This window comes from Monomorium pharaonis, chromosome 9 (assembly GCF_013373865.1).
Source record: "Monomorium pharaonis isolate MP-MQ-018 chromosome 9, ASM1337386v2, whole genome shotgun sequence".
In the NCBI taxonomy this organism is placed as follows: Eukaryota; Metazoa; Arthropoda; class Insecta; order Hymenoptera; family Formicidae; genus Monomorium; species Monomorium pharaonis.
The window spans coordinates 6,089,471-6,103,215 of record NC_050475.1 but is presented as its reverse complement, the minus strand read 5'-3'; the positions used below and the strand labels follow the sequence as shown (position 1 = coordinate 6,103,215).

General features: G+C 37.4%; 2 protein-coding genes across 7 annotated transcripts in view; one reads left to right on the top strand and one right to left on the bottom strand.

Annotated features, from left to right (window-relative positions):
- Positions 1-11,397, bottom strand: part of LOC105832229 (caspase-1) — a 44,488-nt gene extending 33,091 nt beyond the window's left edge. The window contains exons 1-3 of one of the 3 annotated variants that reach the window (XM_036291925.1): positions 10,745-11,397; positions 9,128-9,313; positions 4,327-4,577 (exon numbers count right to left, since the gene is read on the bottom strand). In XM_036291925.1, the coding sequence (XP_036147818.1) occupies positions 4,327-4,577; positions 9,128-9,234 (358 nt within the window). In that variant the 5' untranslated portion in view covers positions 9,235-9,313; positions 10,745-11,397. Of the gene's footprint in view, positions 1-4,326; positions 4,578-9,056; positions 9,314-10,744 lie in introns of those variants that run through there. The other 2 variants (XM_036291926.1, XM_036291927.1) reach the window with 2 other exon arrangements.
- Positions 1-13,745, top strand: part of LOC105832228 (alkaline phosphatase) — a 216,083-nt gene that overhangs the window by 120,448 nt on the left and 81,890 nt on the right. The window lies entirely within an intron of this gene.

Genomic DNA, 13,745 nt, shown 5'->3' with positions numbered 1-13,745 from the left:
TGTCCTAACGAGTTTGTCGAGAAATTTACGGATCGCCAGCCGGGAAGAAGTGAATTCCGTCCATTCTGTTCGTGTATCGGAGTTACAAAGGCGCAGGCGACATTAGCCGAGAGGCGAACGACACTCGGCTCTTTTCCCACGATAACTTGCACTTATCTCAAGTAGAATGTTCACGATGCTTGCACTTGACACGTTAACTCTGAAAATCTATCTACTCTTCGAGGACGCGCGGGGTTTGCCTGCCGGCTGCAACTTGGATAAGTGGATGCCGCTGCCACGTTGACGAGTCTGTCATGCACGATGGGTATCGAGCTTTTCGGTGGGGAAGTGTCGACAAACACCGGGAGTGCTTTACGTGCCGGCGCATCGTCGCGCGCGCTTTCTCGTTTGCCCGGCTCCTCCCGGGTAATATCTCGCGATTGCGGCCACGCGGCAAGATATTGCGCGAAATCGCGAAGACTTGCGACGGGACGTGCTACATGCCGTCGCGTTATCCTGCGGTGTGACATCTGCCGCGACGTACACTCGACCACGACGCGCGCGGAAAAAGTTTGTTTTTGGCACGCGTTCAAAAAAATTCGCGAAAAGGGAAAAAAGCGTACCGGGGGGGGAGCGAACGACTCGCGTCGTGTCCATTCCGCACGACGATTTTCTCGTTGATTATCCAGCGGCGTGTGTGAAGAACCCGGCTTTATTTTCCACTCGATCAAACGCTATTCAAAAGGTATGGTTCTGTTGTTGAAAATTCGAAAATTCGAAAAACTGTGAAACGATCCGAACACGTCGGTTTTATCCCGGTAAGACTAGAACGCGTCTAACAATTCTGTTTATTGAACATCGATTTTAATGAATATATCGAATTCCCATGTGTTATAGAGAACCCGGCTTTATTTTCCGCCCGATTAAACGCTGTTCAAAAGGTATTGTTCTATTATTGAGATTCAAAAACTGCGAAACGATTTGAGTTTCTCGGTAATTTTATCCCGATTAAAACGTGCCTTAACTCGAAAGTTTATGTATAGGAAGTTCTAGTTTCTCTCCGGTTCGCGTAATTATTTTAGGAACTATAGAATCTTCGAAAACAATTTGTGAAAGTAATAATAGTTTATTGATTCATTCTCTCTGCCTCTCTCTTTCTCTCAAAAGCTAATCTGACGTTGAATTAATTTAAAGGCTAACAACCATTTTCTCGTGATATTTTATATACTAAATACATTTCTTAAAATATGGCATAACATTGCACTATAAAACAATCTATTATCAGCGATTCTACACGAATAAGTTTAGTCTTCGCTCTGTGACCATTCATTGTTTTTATTAGTCTTTGTTAAATGTACTTACTTCACTAGGAGATTTAAAACGTTTCTGTGATAGAAAGCTTCGATTTTCTATTTTTATCTAACCGTAACGTCGTAAATAACTTTATGGATGAACTTTTAGAATTGTAGCCCAATTGTAACCTTTAGAACTGTACTTTTAATTTTACGAGTTTTATTGAATAACATTTCCGATTATTTTGAACGATGCTTTTAGCATCAATACAATTAGAAGGGGAGAGCTGCTGATGTGTACTGAAATTGTATCGCATCTCAATATTTTATACTTTTACTTAATATAATATAAGCATCAATATTTATTAGACAAAAATATGAAATAAATGAGAAATGAGTAATACCGCGATAAAAATTTAAGAGATTATATTTATTTTATGCACGTTAACAATATTTTAAAACATTAAATGCAATTTCACACTAAATTTTTATATTTTTATTAAAAAGTTTTATTTTGTATAATATTTTTTACATTTATTGTATATACATATTTGTCACGATATTTTTATTATTTTTATAACGTAAAAATTATAAAAATTAAATCCAAGTTTTTAATAAAATTTATCAAATTCTTTAAAATTGTTCTATCATTTATCCGTTTTATTACAATAAATTATATTAATATAATTAAAATAAATAAAATTAATAATTGATAATAGTAAATATGTAATAGCTTATATGAATAAAAATGTCAATATATTATAGAAATAAATTCCAACTAATTTTATTACATTTTTATTTTTTTATTATTACTTATTTAACTTTTTTCAATTAATTATTAAGATATTGTATAGTTAATGACTTGTTATATTTTTATATAGTTATTTTAATTTATAAAATCAATACTTTTAAAAGAGCGATATAATTTAGGAGATATATTCATCATTTAGATGACTGGTGATATAAATTATACCTTTCGCATTTTATTGCAAAAAAACTTATTAATAAATTGAGGATGGTATCTCATCGCTTTAGCGCAATGTGACAGTCTAGGTGAGGAGTAAGAATCATCGATACAAGTGGAGGAAAACGGCGGCTGTGCAATGTGTAGCTCTCGCATTGTTGATAGATCAATGGGAAGAAAGGAAGAAAAGCCGAAGCTACAACGACACGCGGACCGTTTCCAATTGAAAAGTTCGGTCCTCATTCGGCAGTCGATTCGCGTTCGCGAAACTTCCAGAGGGAGGAAGCCCGGGCTCTCGCTTCGGCTTACGTGGAACGTTGCCAGACAAAATTAAAGCACTGAGCCCGGGCGTGGTGGTATAGTCGCGCAAAATACGGGGTGGTTTATTTATGCGACAGCATAGTTATAACAACGCGCGCTGACCGCGCTGACTTTCCAAAGTAAACGAACGCTCCTCCGATACTCCGGAAAAGCGTGCACTTTCGACTCGGTAATCGAATACGTGTAAAGTCTATCGGGGAGAGAGGATCCGAACGGGATTCCTTCCTCTGCCTCTGGTTTCCACCGTCGTTGTTTCCCTTCATATCAACGGAAAGCGCAGTTTGAGAAAAGTCCGCCTTAGTTGCTCCCGAGGGAAGTAGCGAACGAAAATTTGCTGTATTTTTGTGCGGCCAACTTTTGGCGTTCCTCCCCCTCCCTTATTTTTCTTCATATCGCCTTGGCTGACAGATTTGTCTCGTACAATCAACGGAGTTGTTATCTGCACGAAATTCCGAGTTCCGAGAGACTGCAAGCGATGACGCTTTTCGTATTTATTATACTAAATGTTTAATTAGACCCTCTCTATCGTGTTATTTGTCACCTCGCAGGAGCGAACCCTTTGAATGGGTGCGTGCTACGTGAAGCAGGACCGACGGTTAGAATTTAGAAGCAAAGTGGTAAATGAATATGGCTTGTTGATAGAGGCGCATCGTGTCGCGCTGAGGCGAAGGCGCGAAAACTTTTCTTATCCAACGGCGAAGTTCTGTAATCATCAGACTTTCCGCCTCACTTTCCGCGGCACCTGCCGCAGCCGTATTCACGAGATTGCTTTGTTAGTTATTTGTTGAGGAACTCAGTTCACTGCGACGAATAGACGTTTAATGAGCTCGTCCCGTTGTAAAATGTTTGTATAACCTGTCGCCAGGTCGTCCTCATCGGGGGGGCGCGCATCATTATCCGCTTCGCCGTTAACCGCGCCGGAATCCATTCGCTCGTCTGCAGGACGGGCTCTACAAAGAGTCCATCGGCAATTATCAGTGCAGTTGGAAAGCTTCCTCGCTTTTATAGGCGCAGTGCCATTAGACGAGCGGAAGATTGTTAATGCGTGGGGGATTACTTCTGGGTAGCTTAGCCACAAATGTAGTCGTTCGGCAAATGGCTTCGATTTTCCGATAACCGATCGATTCACCGGTGTTTAATTTTTTTTCCATTTATAACGCCTGTATCTCGGATTTTTCCATTTTTGTTGCTTTTTATTTTATTTTGTAAAATTACAATATTAAGAGAAATTGTATTATTTATTTAATGGATCGCGAGTCACTATACTGCATAATATCAAAGAGATTTTTGGGGGAAAATTTCATTTCCTGATTTAATCGCGAAGATATCAAGCGTTAAAAAAGTGGATGAAATTGTTTTCCCATGAACTTCTCCCCTCTTCGAACGATAATTAAGTTCGAATTCTTTAAAAAGTTTGCGATTAAAAGTAAGGAGTCTCTTGGGCGCTCCGTATATTTTCTCTCCATCTTGAGAAAACTCTATCGCTTTGTCACGATGAGATACGAAACGAAAGTGCGCTCATTGTCGAGAGATAAGAAACGACGGTACACAGAGGTAACGATGTGGTTGCGTCAGGCTGCAATATTGCGAATGGACAGAAATAATGATATTGTTTCTGTTTGTTTATTTTTTTTTCAAACGGAAACCGTTCGCATTTATTATCCCAGAAGGGACTCGGAACGTCGTCATCTATTTGATTTGTCAATTGAGGCAGGTGATACAAAGTGCGATGATTACGTAGTATTTGAATTACGGAAATGCAGTACTTACTCAATTCTAAGACTTTGTTTATGGTTTTGAGCGACGGATTAAGATAAGGTCGAACGTCAAACCCGAGCTTCTTTAATGATGTCTCAAGGTCCCGAGCGTCCTTTATAGAGCCCTTTCTCGTGGGCATGCTTTCGAACTCGACATGGTTTAGTATAAGCGCTGTTCCTCTTCTCTTATGTTTCATATTATATTCGTCAGCCCACGGATCCAAATCGAGTTTCACCGCTTTGTGGCTGTCGACTAGGTCCGCTCTAAAAATATTATTAAACATTAAATATTAATAACGAATACAGTATTAAAAGATTTAAGATCAATACAAGAGTTACAGAAGGATTAATCGAGTCACGCTAGTTATTTGTGTTAACATTACAATCTAATTTGAAATGTTTGATACTGTTTATAAGTTTATCTCGACTTAGATTGTTATGTTACCACAAACAACTGGTGCAACTCTCTCTCTCATTAGCTCTTTTATTTTTATAATTATTAAACATATTGTAAAATTATCTAAATTAATTTAGATATATAGGAGAAATTTACTAAATGTGTATTAATTGCCTAAATTGTATCTCATTAGTATTTTATATTTTTACTTATTGTTAATATAAGCGACATTTAGTGACAAAGATATGAAACAAATGAGTAATGCAGAAAATTTAACAAGCTAGGTACATCTTTTTTCGTGCGTCAACAAAACTTTAAATAAGCAGGTACAATTAATGATTTTTGATCAATTTTTATGTAAAAATAATTTTATAATTTCATACTGTATTTTTATATTTCTATAAGAAAAAGTTTATTGTGGAATATTTTATGTTTATCATAAAAATAGATTAAGTTTTTTAAACGTATCTCTACAAATGTATTACAGTAAATGATATCAATGGAAGACTGATAATTGATAATAGTGAAATTAATTATTTTTATATGTGAAAAATATATGAACAAAAATAAATTTAAGCCAATTTTATTTGTTTTTTTATTGTTATTTATTAAATATTTGATCTTTTTTTAAAATAAATTAATAATGAATTAAGTATTACTTAATGATTCTTTATATTTTCATTATTTTAATTATAAATTTTATATTGTGGAAGCGATATGATATAGGAATTTACAAGTATGATGGTAATTGGGCAACAAGGTTTGTAACAAATTAATTTATTGATGAAAGCTAGAACATTGTAATAATAGGAACCTGAATATCAAACTACAATTTCCAATGTTCATTTGCGTACAAATTAGTACTATACGGGGAATAAAACAAAAATATATAATGTTAATTATTTTAATGCGCATCCGGTATATAATTTTTTCCTAATAATAATGGAGTTAACACAAAATTAAAGATATTATTGGAAGTTGATACATTTATATATGATTTTACCGTTTAAATGCGAAATATAATACAGAAAATTAATTTTGCTTTAATAACGATAATAATAGTTGACATCTTTCGAAATTATAATTAAGTTCGTGATAACTACAACATTACACCTTCCTTATCGTATAGAAAGTTGGTAATGTTATTTCGAAGATAAACTAAAGCGGACGCTTAACTTCGCGGTCGCTTCTATTTTGTTAATTAACGTTGGAAATGACGTTGTATGGTATTATCTTGAAACGTGTTGAAAGATCTGAAGTTTTCACGGGTTTTGATATGGTTTCGACGAAATGGCGTAGATAAAGAAATTTATCGCTATACTGTTGCACAAGAGATGCAAGAAACAAATGATTCAGTGGTTCCGCCATTAATAATAAAACGGAGCTGCAAGAATGAAACGAGCGAAACTTGGTACAGTTATTTATATCTTGGTTGGATCTTAATTAAATTTTATTTTCTCCGCAGAAAAACGTGTTTTGTAACGGAAATATTGTATTAATATTAACGGGCTTTTCTTTTCTTCACATTTTACGGCAAATTAAAATGTTCGATGCCGCAAGGCAAAAATCAACACGGCCATTAATGAACTTGCAGATGAGAAGACCTGGCGCGATGATTGTGGAATATTTTACATAAAACGAAGAAAAAGATTATCGGTTGAAGGTGACTAAAGTTTCGTTCTCAATAGACTAATTATCGCGAATTATCCTTGGTGCTCATTCACTTGCGAAGATACGAAGCTTCCGTTATACCTTATAATTTTTCGATACTTTGTGCATTGAAAAAAATCGGAAAAATTAGTATATCCGTGAAACATTAACCGCAGTATATTGCACTAAAGAGACGAGAGAGAGAGAGAGAGAGCGAGAGAGAGAGAGAGAGAGAGAGAGAGAGAGAGAGAGAGAGAGAGAGAGAGAGAGAGAGAGAGAGAGAGAGAGAGAGAGAGAGAGAGAGAGATTACAGACGAAATAAATGTCAGTAGCATTTAGTGCAATGTCTCTTTGTACAGTTGGTGTAATTAGGCGGTAGCTAGTTGTAGAATTCCGACTTGAGGACAGTCGCAAATAGATGGCCCGAGCGATGAGCAGTAAGGGAGAAAGAGGAGAGCAACGAGCTAAAAAGAGGGGAAGAAACGGGCGTTTCCGGAACGTTTTGCCTCTTTGCGGTTGGTTTCGGTAGGGGAAATATCGGAGCATTTCTCTTCACGAGACGAGGCGAAGGACGGCGAAGGAGGGCCTCGCCCGGAAAAGTGCACCCGGTCTACTTCGTACTTTCCGCTCACGTGCGCTTACGCAGACGGATATCCTGTTTAGCCGAGGGACTTGGGCAGCGCCGCTGCGGGATCATACCGCGGTCAATTTAATTTCAACTTAGATCGCAATCGAGAACTTCCGCCGCGATTCGGCGTTTTATCGTGCGGGAGTCCGCCTGCCCCCCCCTCCCGCCCCTCTGACTTTCGGCGGCTCCCGCACGTACGCGCGATCCAACTTTCGCGAGTTACCGCGATTACGACTGCTTTGGATCGGGCCGGCTACGCCGGCCGAAAGTAAATCGCCGGTATTATTGTACAGAATAGCGCGAAGGATGCGGAGGTAGAACTGTCTGAGCCCCGTTGAACTGAATGGACCGTAAACTCGAAGCGTTTAATCCCCTCGCGCGGTTAGATGCGTGCTCGCAAAAGCTCCGCGACCAAATATTACCAAATATACGTAGACACTGCGCTATACTATGTAATCTAGAAGACTCTAGATTATATCGTATTATAATGAACTTAATATGCTGATTCTGTATTATGTATTGTAACTACGTAAAAGTATATTTAATGTGTATTTACTACTTGCGTTATGATTTTGCTTAGTATCGGATTAATTTCGCACGTATAAAAAATTGCGTCTTTAAAGAAAGCACAACTTCATTGATTGAAACTTTAAGGTAGAAAAAAAAATCGCATCGCATGAACGGTTCTTGTGGATGGACATCAACCATTTTCATATGTTCATAAATATACATATATCGATATATATTTATGAACATATGAAAATGGTACACATGCTCAACGTAATCACCAAGAACATTCAAAATGTGTAAAGGAAGAGAGATAGAGAGGAGGAGGGGAAAAAACAGAGGTAGAGATAGAACATGGAACGGATGTGACAAAACCACTGCGGGGCGCTTACGAACTAGTCATAAGCGTGGTGGGCCAGTGGCCATTACGAGACAAATGTTCGTCGTGGGAGAAGTGAGTTACCGGCATTACCGCGAACACTGCGGCGCGTTTACTTTGGGGCTCTAAAACATTTTGCGCCTAACGGCCTCCAAACTCCCTGCTATTATGAATATAAATCTACCCCGCAGCGGCTTTTCCACCCGCGCGAACCACCCGACCGCTTCGGCATCCGACAATTACCACCAACCATGCGTTATGCGCGGCTGCGAGAATGAGCACAAAACGCGCGTAACACGCACGTCATAGCGCTTGCTCGCTTTTACCTATGCGGGAGGATCTCAATAAAAAAGAAATTCCCCAATATCGGGTAAACGATCTCGACTGCATTACATTCTGCGCGATTCCATGTAATCGCAATTGAAATAACAGTGTCTATTATTTTAGATTCTCCCTTTTTCTTGTATGAAACAAAACGATAAACACTCATGAAAGTAAAATTTTCTTTAGAATAACGCTGCGGTGGCCTCGGAATGGAAAGAAATTATTTTGCTTGAAAAACAACAATTCGAAGCAAAAAGGATTAATATTATCGCTCATATGCTGCCACGTGTTACACGTGTTACGTACAAATTTAATAAATAAATTGAAGTAAAATAAATGACATTTGCAATTGAAAACGAAATAGAGCAGTCAAATGCAAATAAAACAAAAAATATTTTGAATACATTTTTTAATCGTAACATTTTATTTCATTTGAATATTCGCAGAATTAATTGCCATTCTTTTGCGTTATAGCCAATATCGCATACATAGAAAACCAGATAAAGAGGCAGTTATCTTTCGAGTTCTTTATTACAGATAAAGAGGCTGACCGTTGAAAATAAAGAGCAAGTGCAAAGTGAATTACATATCGTTAGCATGACACGGATCACTTTTTATGACTTCTATTGGGAACAAGAGCCGTAAAAAAGATCGTCATAAAATTTTGATATCTACGATTTTATTTGCTCTGCGCACACCTCTCATTTGAATGCACGCATGATATATTTACCAGTTTCCAATAAATTAAAAAAGATCGTAAAGGGAGTTAGTAGTTGATACATCTTCGTGTTTGCTTTAGCGGGTGGAGGGGTGAGGAGGAGGGAAAGCAAGCGAAAGCGCTAGAAACGCGTCACTCACACGTCGATTACTTGCAGTACCTCCATATCTCCGCTTTATATCGGTCACGGACGTGACGAAGTGGTGCTTACTTTGCCTTCCTGAACGGCCATCCGTCCGGCACGCTCTGTTGCGATTCGTCCGGCGTTGAAACGCTCTGCCGTTTCTGCTGCGAAGTGCAACCATCGTCCGCCTGCATGCTGCCCCAGCCTCCTAATGATCTCTGTATTTGCGCTTACGCGTTTACGCGTTTATTGCCGTTTGCTCTCACCTGCAAACTGAAAGACACGTCTCACACGCACTGAGATTATCTTATCGACGCGCCCGGCTGAGAAAACGCCCGATAAAAACATTCGTCGATAATAACCGATGAGTAATCTCCGTGCCTATCGCTGCATATCGCGCGCATATCTGTACACATTTCGGGATAATCCTTGATCGGGCACTTTTTGGGTATTTCCAGTTGTGAACTTAAATTATTGCTTTTATTATATTTCTGATTTGGCACCGAATTGTAAATGAAAATTGTAATTTGATGTTTTAGATATTATTACTACATGTTTAACTTCACTCTGACCTAACAATTTATTATTTGCACTTTTTGCTGTATAAGTTAGGAGACAAAAAAGCATAAGACAATCAAATGCCTAATTCGTATCACCTCGAAAGAAGTAGTATTGAATTTATAAATTCAAGTAATTAAATTAAAATATGAAGATTAATAGAAATCATTAACTAATACTTATTCTATTATAATTTATTGAATAAAGATAAAATATTTATTTAATTATTAATAAATAATGATGAAAAAGTACAAATCTTTTGAAATGAAAATGATTTGAATTTATTTTTGTAGTTGACATGTTTTGATTCATATCAATTATTACTTTATCACGACTATATAGTCACAAATCATTGCCGGAAAATTAAGAAATAGGAACCGGATAGAAATAGAAATATCAAGAGCAGACACAATGAGTAATAGAAATATTTACGGTCACGGATGAGATCGAGAAAGGTACAAGAAGATTAGCGTGGATGTTAAAAGCAAGCGACACTTGATGTTCGACAGTTAGGTAAAGCGGACGAGAAACATTAGCGCGCAAATAAAGAGACGATTACCCGAGACGTTTGATTTCTTATGTATTCGAACTGGTCAAGATTCCTCGCTCTCCTAATCCTACTTCGAAAAATCATCGCTCGTTTTTTTAACACGATCATCCAACGGCATCCGATTTCACAAAGAAACGGAGGATACACGAGTACGCTATTATAAATTATCAGTTTTACAGTAATGTCATTTATTGTAATAAAATTTGTGGTGATACAATTTAGAAACTTTTGACAGATTTTATAAAAATATCTATTTAACTTCTATAATGATTGCTGTCACGGCTTTTTCTCGCGGAAGAGTCGCCGCGATCAAGACGGAAAGGAATTTAATCGGGGCGTATACTATCACGCGAATTCGTTTTTTCCCGACTCGACACCCTCGTGCCCCTGTCCTCTAGGAGGCTCGTCTCGATCTCGAACGCATCCACTAGCTCGCGACAAAATGGGCGTAGAGTCCTCGCTCGCAAACGACCACGTGTAAACTACCTACACCGCTAATGGTGAACGCACCGCAAAATCCGACACTAAGCGTGGCTTGATCGCGGGACGAAGACGCGGTTTACCCCGATTGCTCGCGGCTTTACAGTTGAGGGTACCTCATCGACATTTAGATTCTAGATCCGCTACGACGACATCCGGCCTCTCTGTCTCGTTCTATCTCGCTTCTCCACAGCCGGGGCCTTCTCGAGATCCTCCTGGGCGGTCGGAACGCAAAAGCGAATTGGATCGCGCTCGATGCGTGATCAACGGCGCAATCCCCCCGCGAGGGGTGCGTATTGCGCATGCCTTTTGCGCCCTGTCGTCGGGCTCGTGATCCTGCGAGCGACAGGAACAGCTTGCGTTAGCTTTGCAAGGGTCCTGCGGCTCCCCCACGGTGTCGTAACTTTTCTATCGCTGTCAGGGCGGTCTGCTCCGCCACCTCAAGTCGCATCCGTGCGGAGAATCCCTCTCCGAATCTCAACCTCGATTTCGCTGGAGCCTGACTTTTGACCCTCCGGTTCCTTCGGCCTCACAGCCCCGCTCGTGGGTCCTCATCTGGTCAGCATAATCTCGCGAGATGGAAATTAAAATTGGTTTATTTTAATTATTTAGGTTATTTAGAAAACTCAATCAGATATGAAATGTTAATGTATATGTGTCACTGGTGAACAAAAAAAAAAAAAAAAAATTTCTTGGTAATAACCAAGAGCTTTTTTATGTTAAACCTCTTTTGTTGGCTGCGTGAGCATATGAAATAATATATTTCCTATGATTATTAAATTACTTTAACACTGTAATTTGTTATATTATATTATATGATATTTCCTTACATTTTATATTTTACATTAGTTATATTTTTTTCCCCCGATAATGATCGTTAACATTATTATGAGTAAACAAATTTTACGTTGAAAAATGCTTTAAGAAGGAGAGTGTTTCTTGTACTGACAATTTTTTCTCTTTTCGATATCGTGCATAATTCTTATTATAACTTTAGGTTTTCATTCTTGCTATCCAATATAAACAAACAAGTTCTCTCTCTCTCTCTCTCTCTCTCTCTCTCTCTCTCTCTCTCTCTCTCTTTGCAATTTTATGTTTATACCAAAGTTAACGTTTGGTCGGTATACGGTTTCTCTAAAATAGAACAGATTATTATAAGCTTATTATTATAAGCTGCAGTCCTAGTTCTATTTTAGCGCCACTTGACGATTGACCGTAGTTTTGTAGTTAATTCATAACGGTATTTGAATTGACGATTCATGGGTTAGTTGTAACTATGATAACGACGAGTGTGCCTTTTAGTTATTCTTGTGCAAAAGGAAATCGGCTTTCCACACGGTGTGCCAGATCGATTCTGTCCGGATTTTGAAATAGGGACGCACACTCAAGCGAATTAATCCCTATGAGATGAAAGGATAACTAAATAGGCTAGTTCTGTAATAAAAAATTGTCGGATATTAATGGTATTTTATACTAAAGTATAATTTTTAACATTACTGTAAGGATTTATGGGAACGAGTTTGTTTCGGCTTTCATTTCGTCGTACTGATCGATCTTTTAAACACGATTGAACTCTTTTCTAATTTTTTTGAGAAATGAGATGTATAATAAATAATTATTTTTAAAGAATTGCTGAATACAAAATAAACTTAAAACGTAAAAATTTTAAATAACGATTTAATATGGCAAGTTCAAGAAACAAAATATTATTAAATTGTAATAAAATTGTTTATTGTGGTTGTAATTAACGTGTTTTGTTGTTTGTTTTATTTGGCACAAATGAAAAAAAAAAGTTTATCACGAGTATTTTTTTCTCGCACTTGTAAGCATATCAATACTATTTCTCTATGAATTTTTTTATTTCCAATTGCTGAAATAAAAAACTAAAAAACTACTCACTTTTATACATTATGTATAATATAAATATCATTACAAATTTATACTATGATTTGCATTTGTGCAACTGCTATATGAAAGAAATACTGCAAAATAGATAATAATACTTTTGTCAAGCTTTTTCGATTAGTTTGAGATCTTTATAATCTTACTATAAGTATATATATACATATATATATATATATTAAAAAAATTTTTTTAAATATATTATATTTATATCGTTCAGTTAAAGTTTAGACAATATTTTTTAAAACAAACTCTTGTTGAATAGTTTAATTAATTAAGAATCTTTGATAAATCTAGAAAGATGAAAATATTGTTATAACTTTTGTAGCAATTGAGGTATAAGAGCTGTGCACCTGGTTTCTGTACTAAAGCTCCAGTTTTAAATTTGTAATATCAGATTTTTAATTTATCACCACGTCTCGGAATGGCAATGGCAATTCATCGAGAGTACTTTTACCAAGACAGTCATCATGGAACATGTATGAGTACATCAAATAAAGATCATAATCTTTCATCACCAATTTGAGAAAGAGAGAGAGAGAGAGAGAGAGAGAGAGAGAGGGGGGGGGGGAGTATTTATTAGGAATAATTGATTATAAAAGAAATTACCTTATAAAACCTGTATTTTTTAATATTTTTCTCGTTTATAATTTTCTCATATCAATTAAAATTATATTAAAATATTATTGACATCGTTTCGATTAATTCCTGCAGAGAATGGAGAGCGGCGTTTGCAATTTTTATTCGCGAATCGCCAGCGGTAATAGAGCACAGCTGTCGTTTTCATGAAAGCTCGGAGCGGACCGAGTCGAGTGAGCCGATGGACGAAAATGTCCATTTGCTCGTTGCAGTGCTTATCCTAGAGCGTTGAACGCGACGTGCGGTTCCTAGACATCGGTGACACACTTCGACCCCATATTCTATTACCTAACGAAAATTGCCAGTCATGACACATAAGACATGCGACGTCCACTTCCACCGGAATTTCTCTCTTTGCCTCGAAACTTATCATTCCTACCTCGATGCTCCTGACGTTCGCGGGACTTGATGTATGGTAACACCTTATTTACGTGACCACGGCCATATTAACCGTAGGGTAAACGGCAAAATTCCGACACTCTAATGGTAGCACTGAAATTCGAGCAAAATTCAGACGGGCTGTTTCTGATGAAATGAGTCGTGGAATGAGCCATTAATAGTTGCAAAACGAAAATT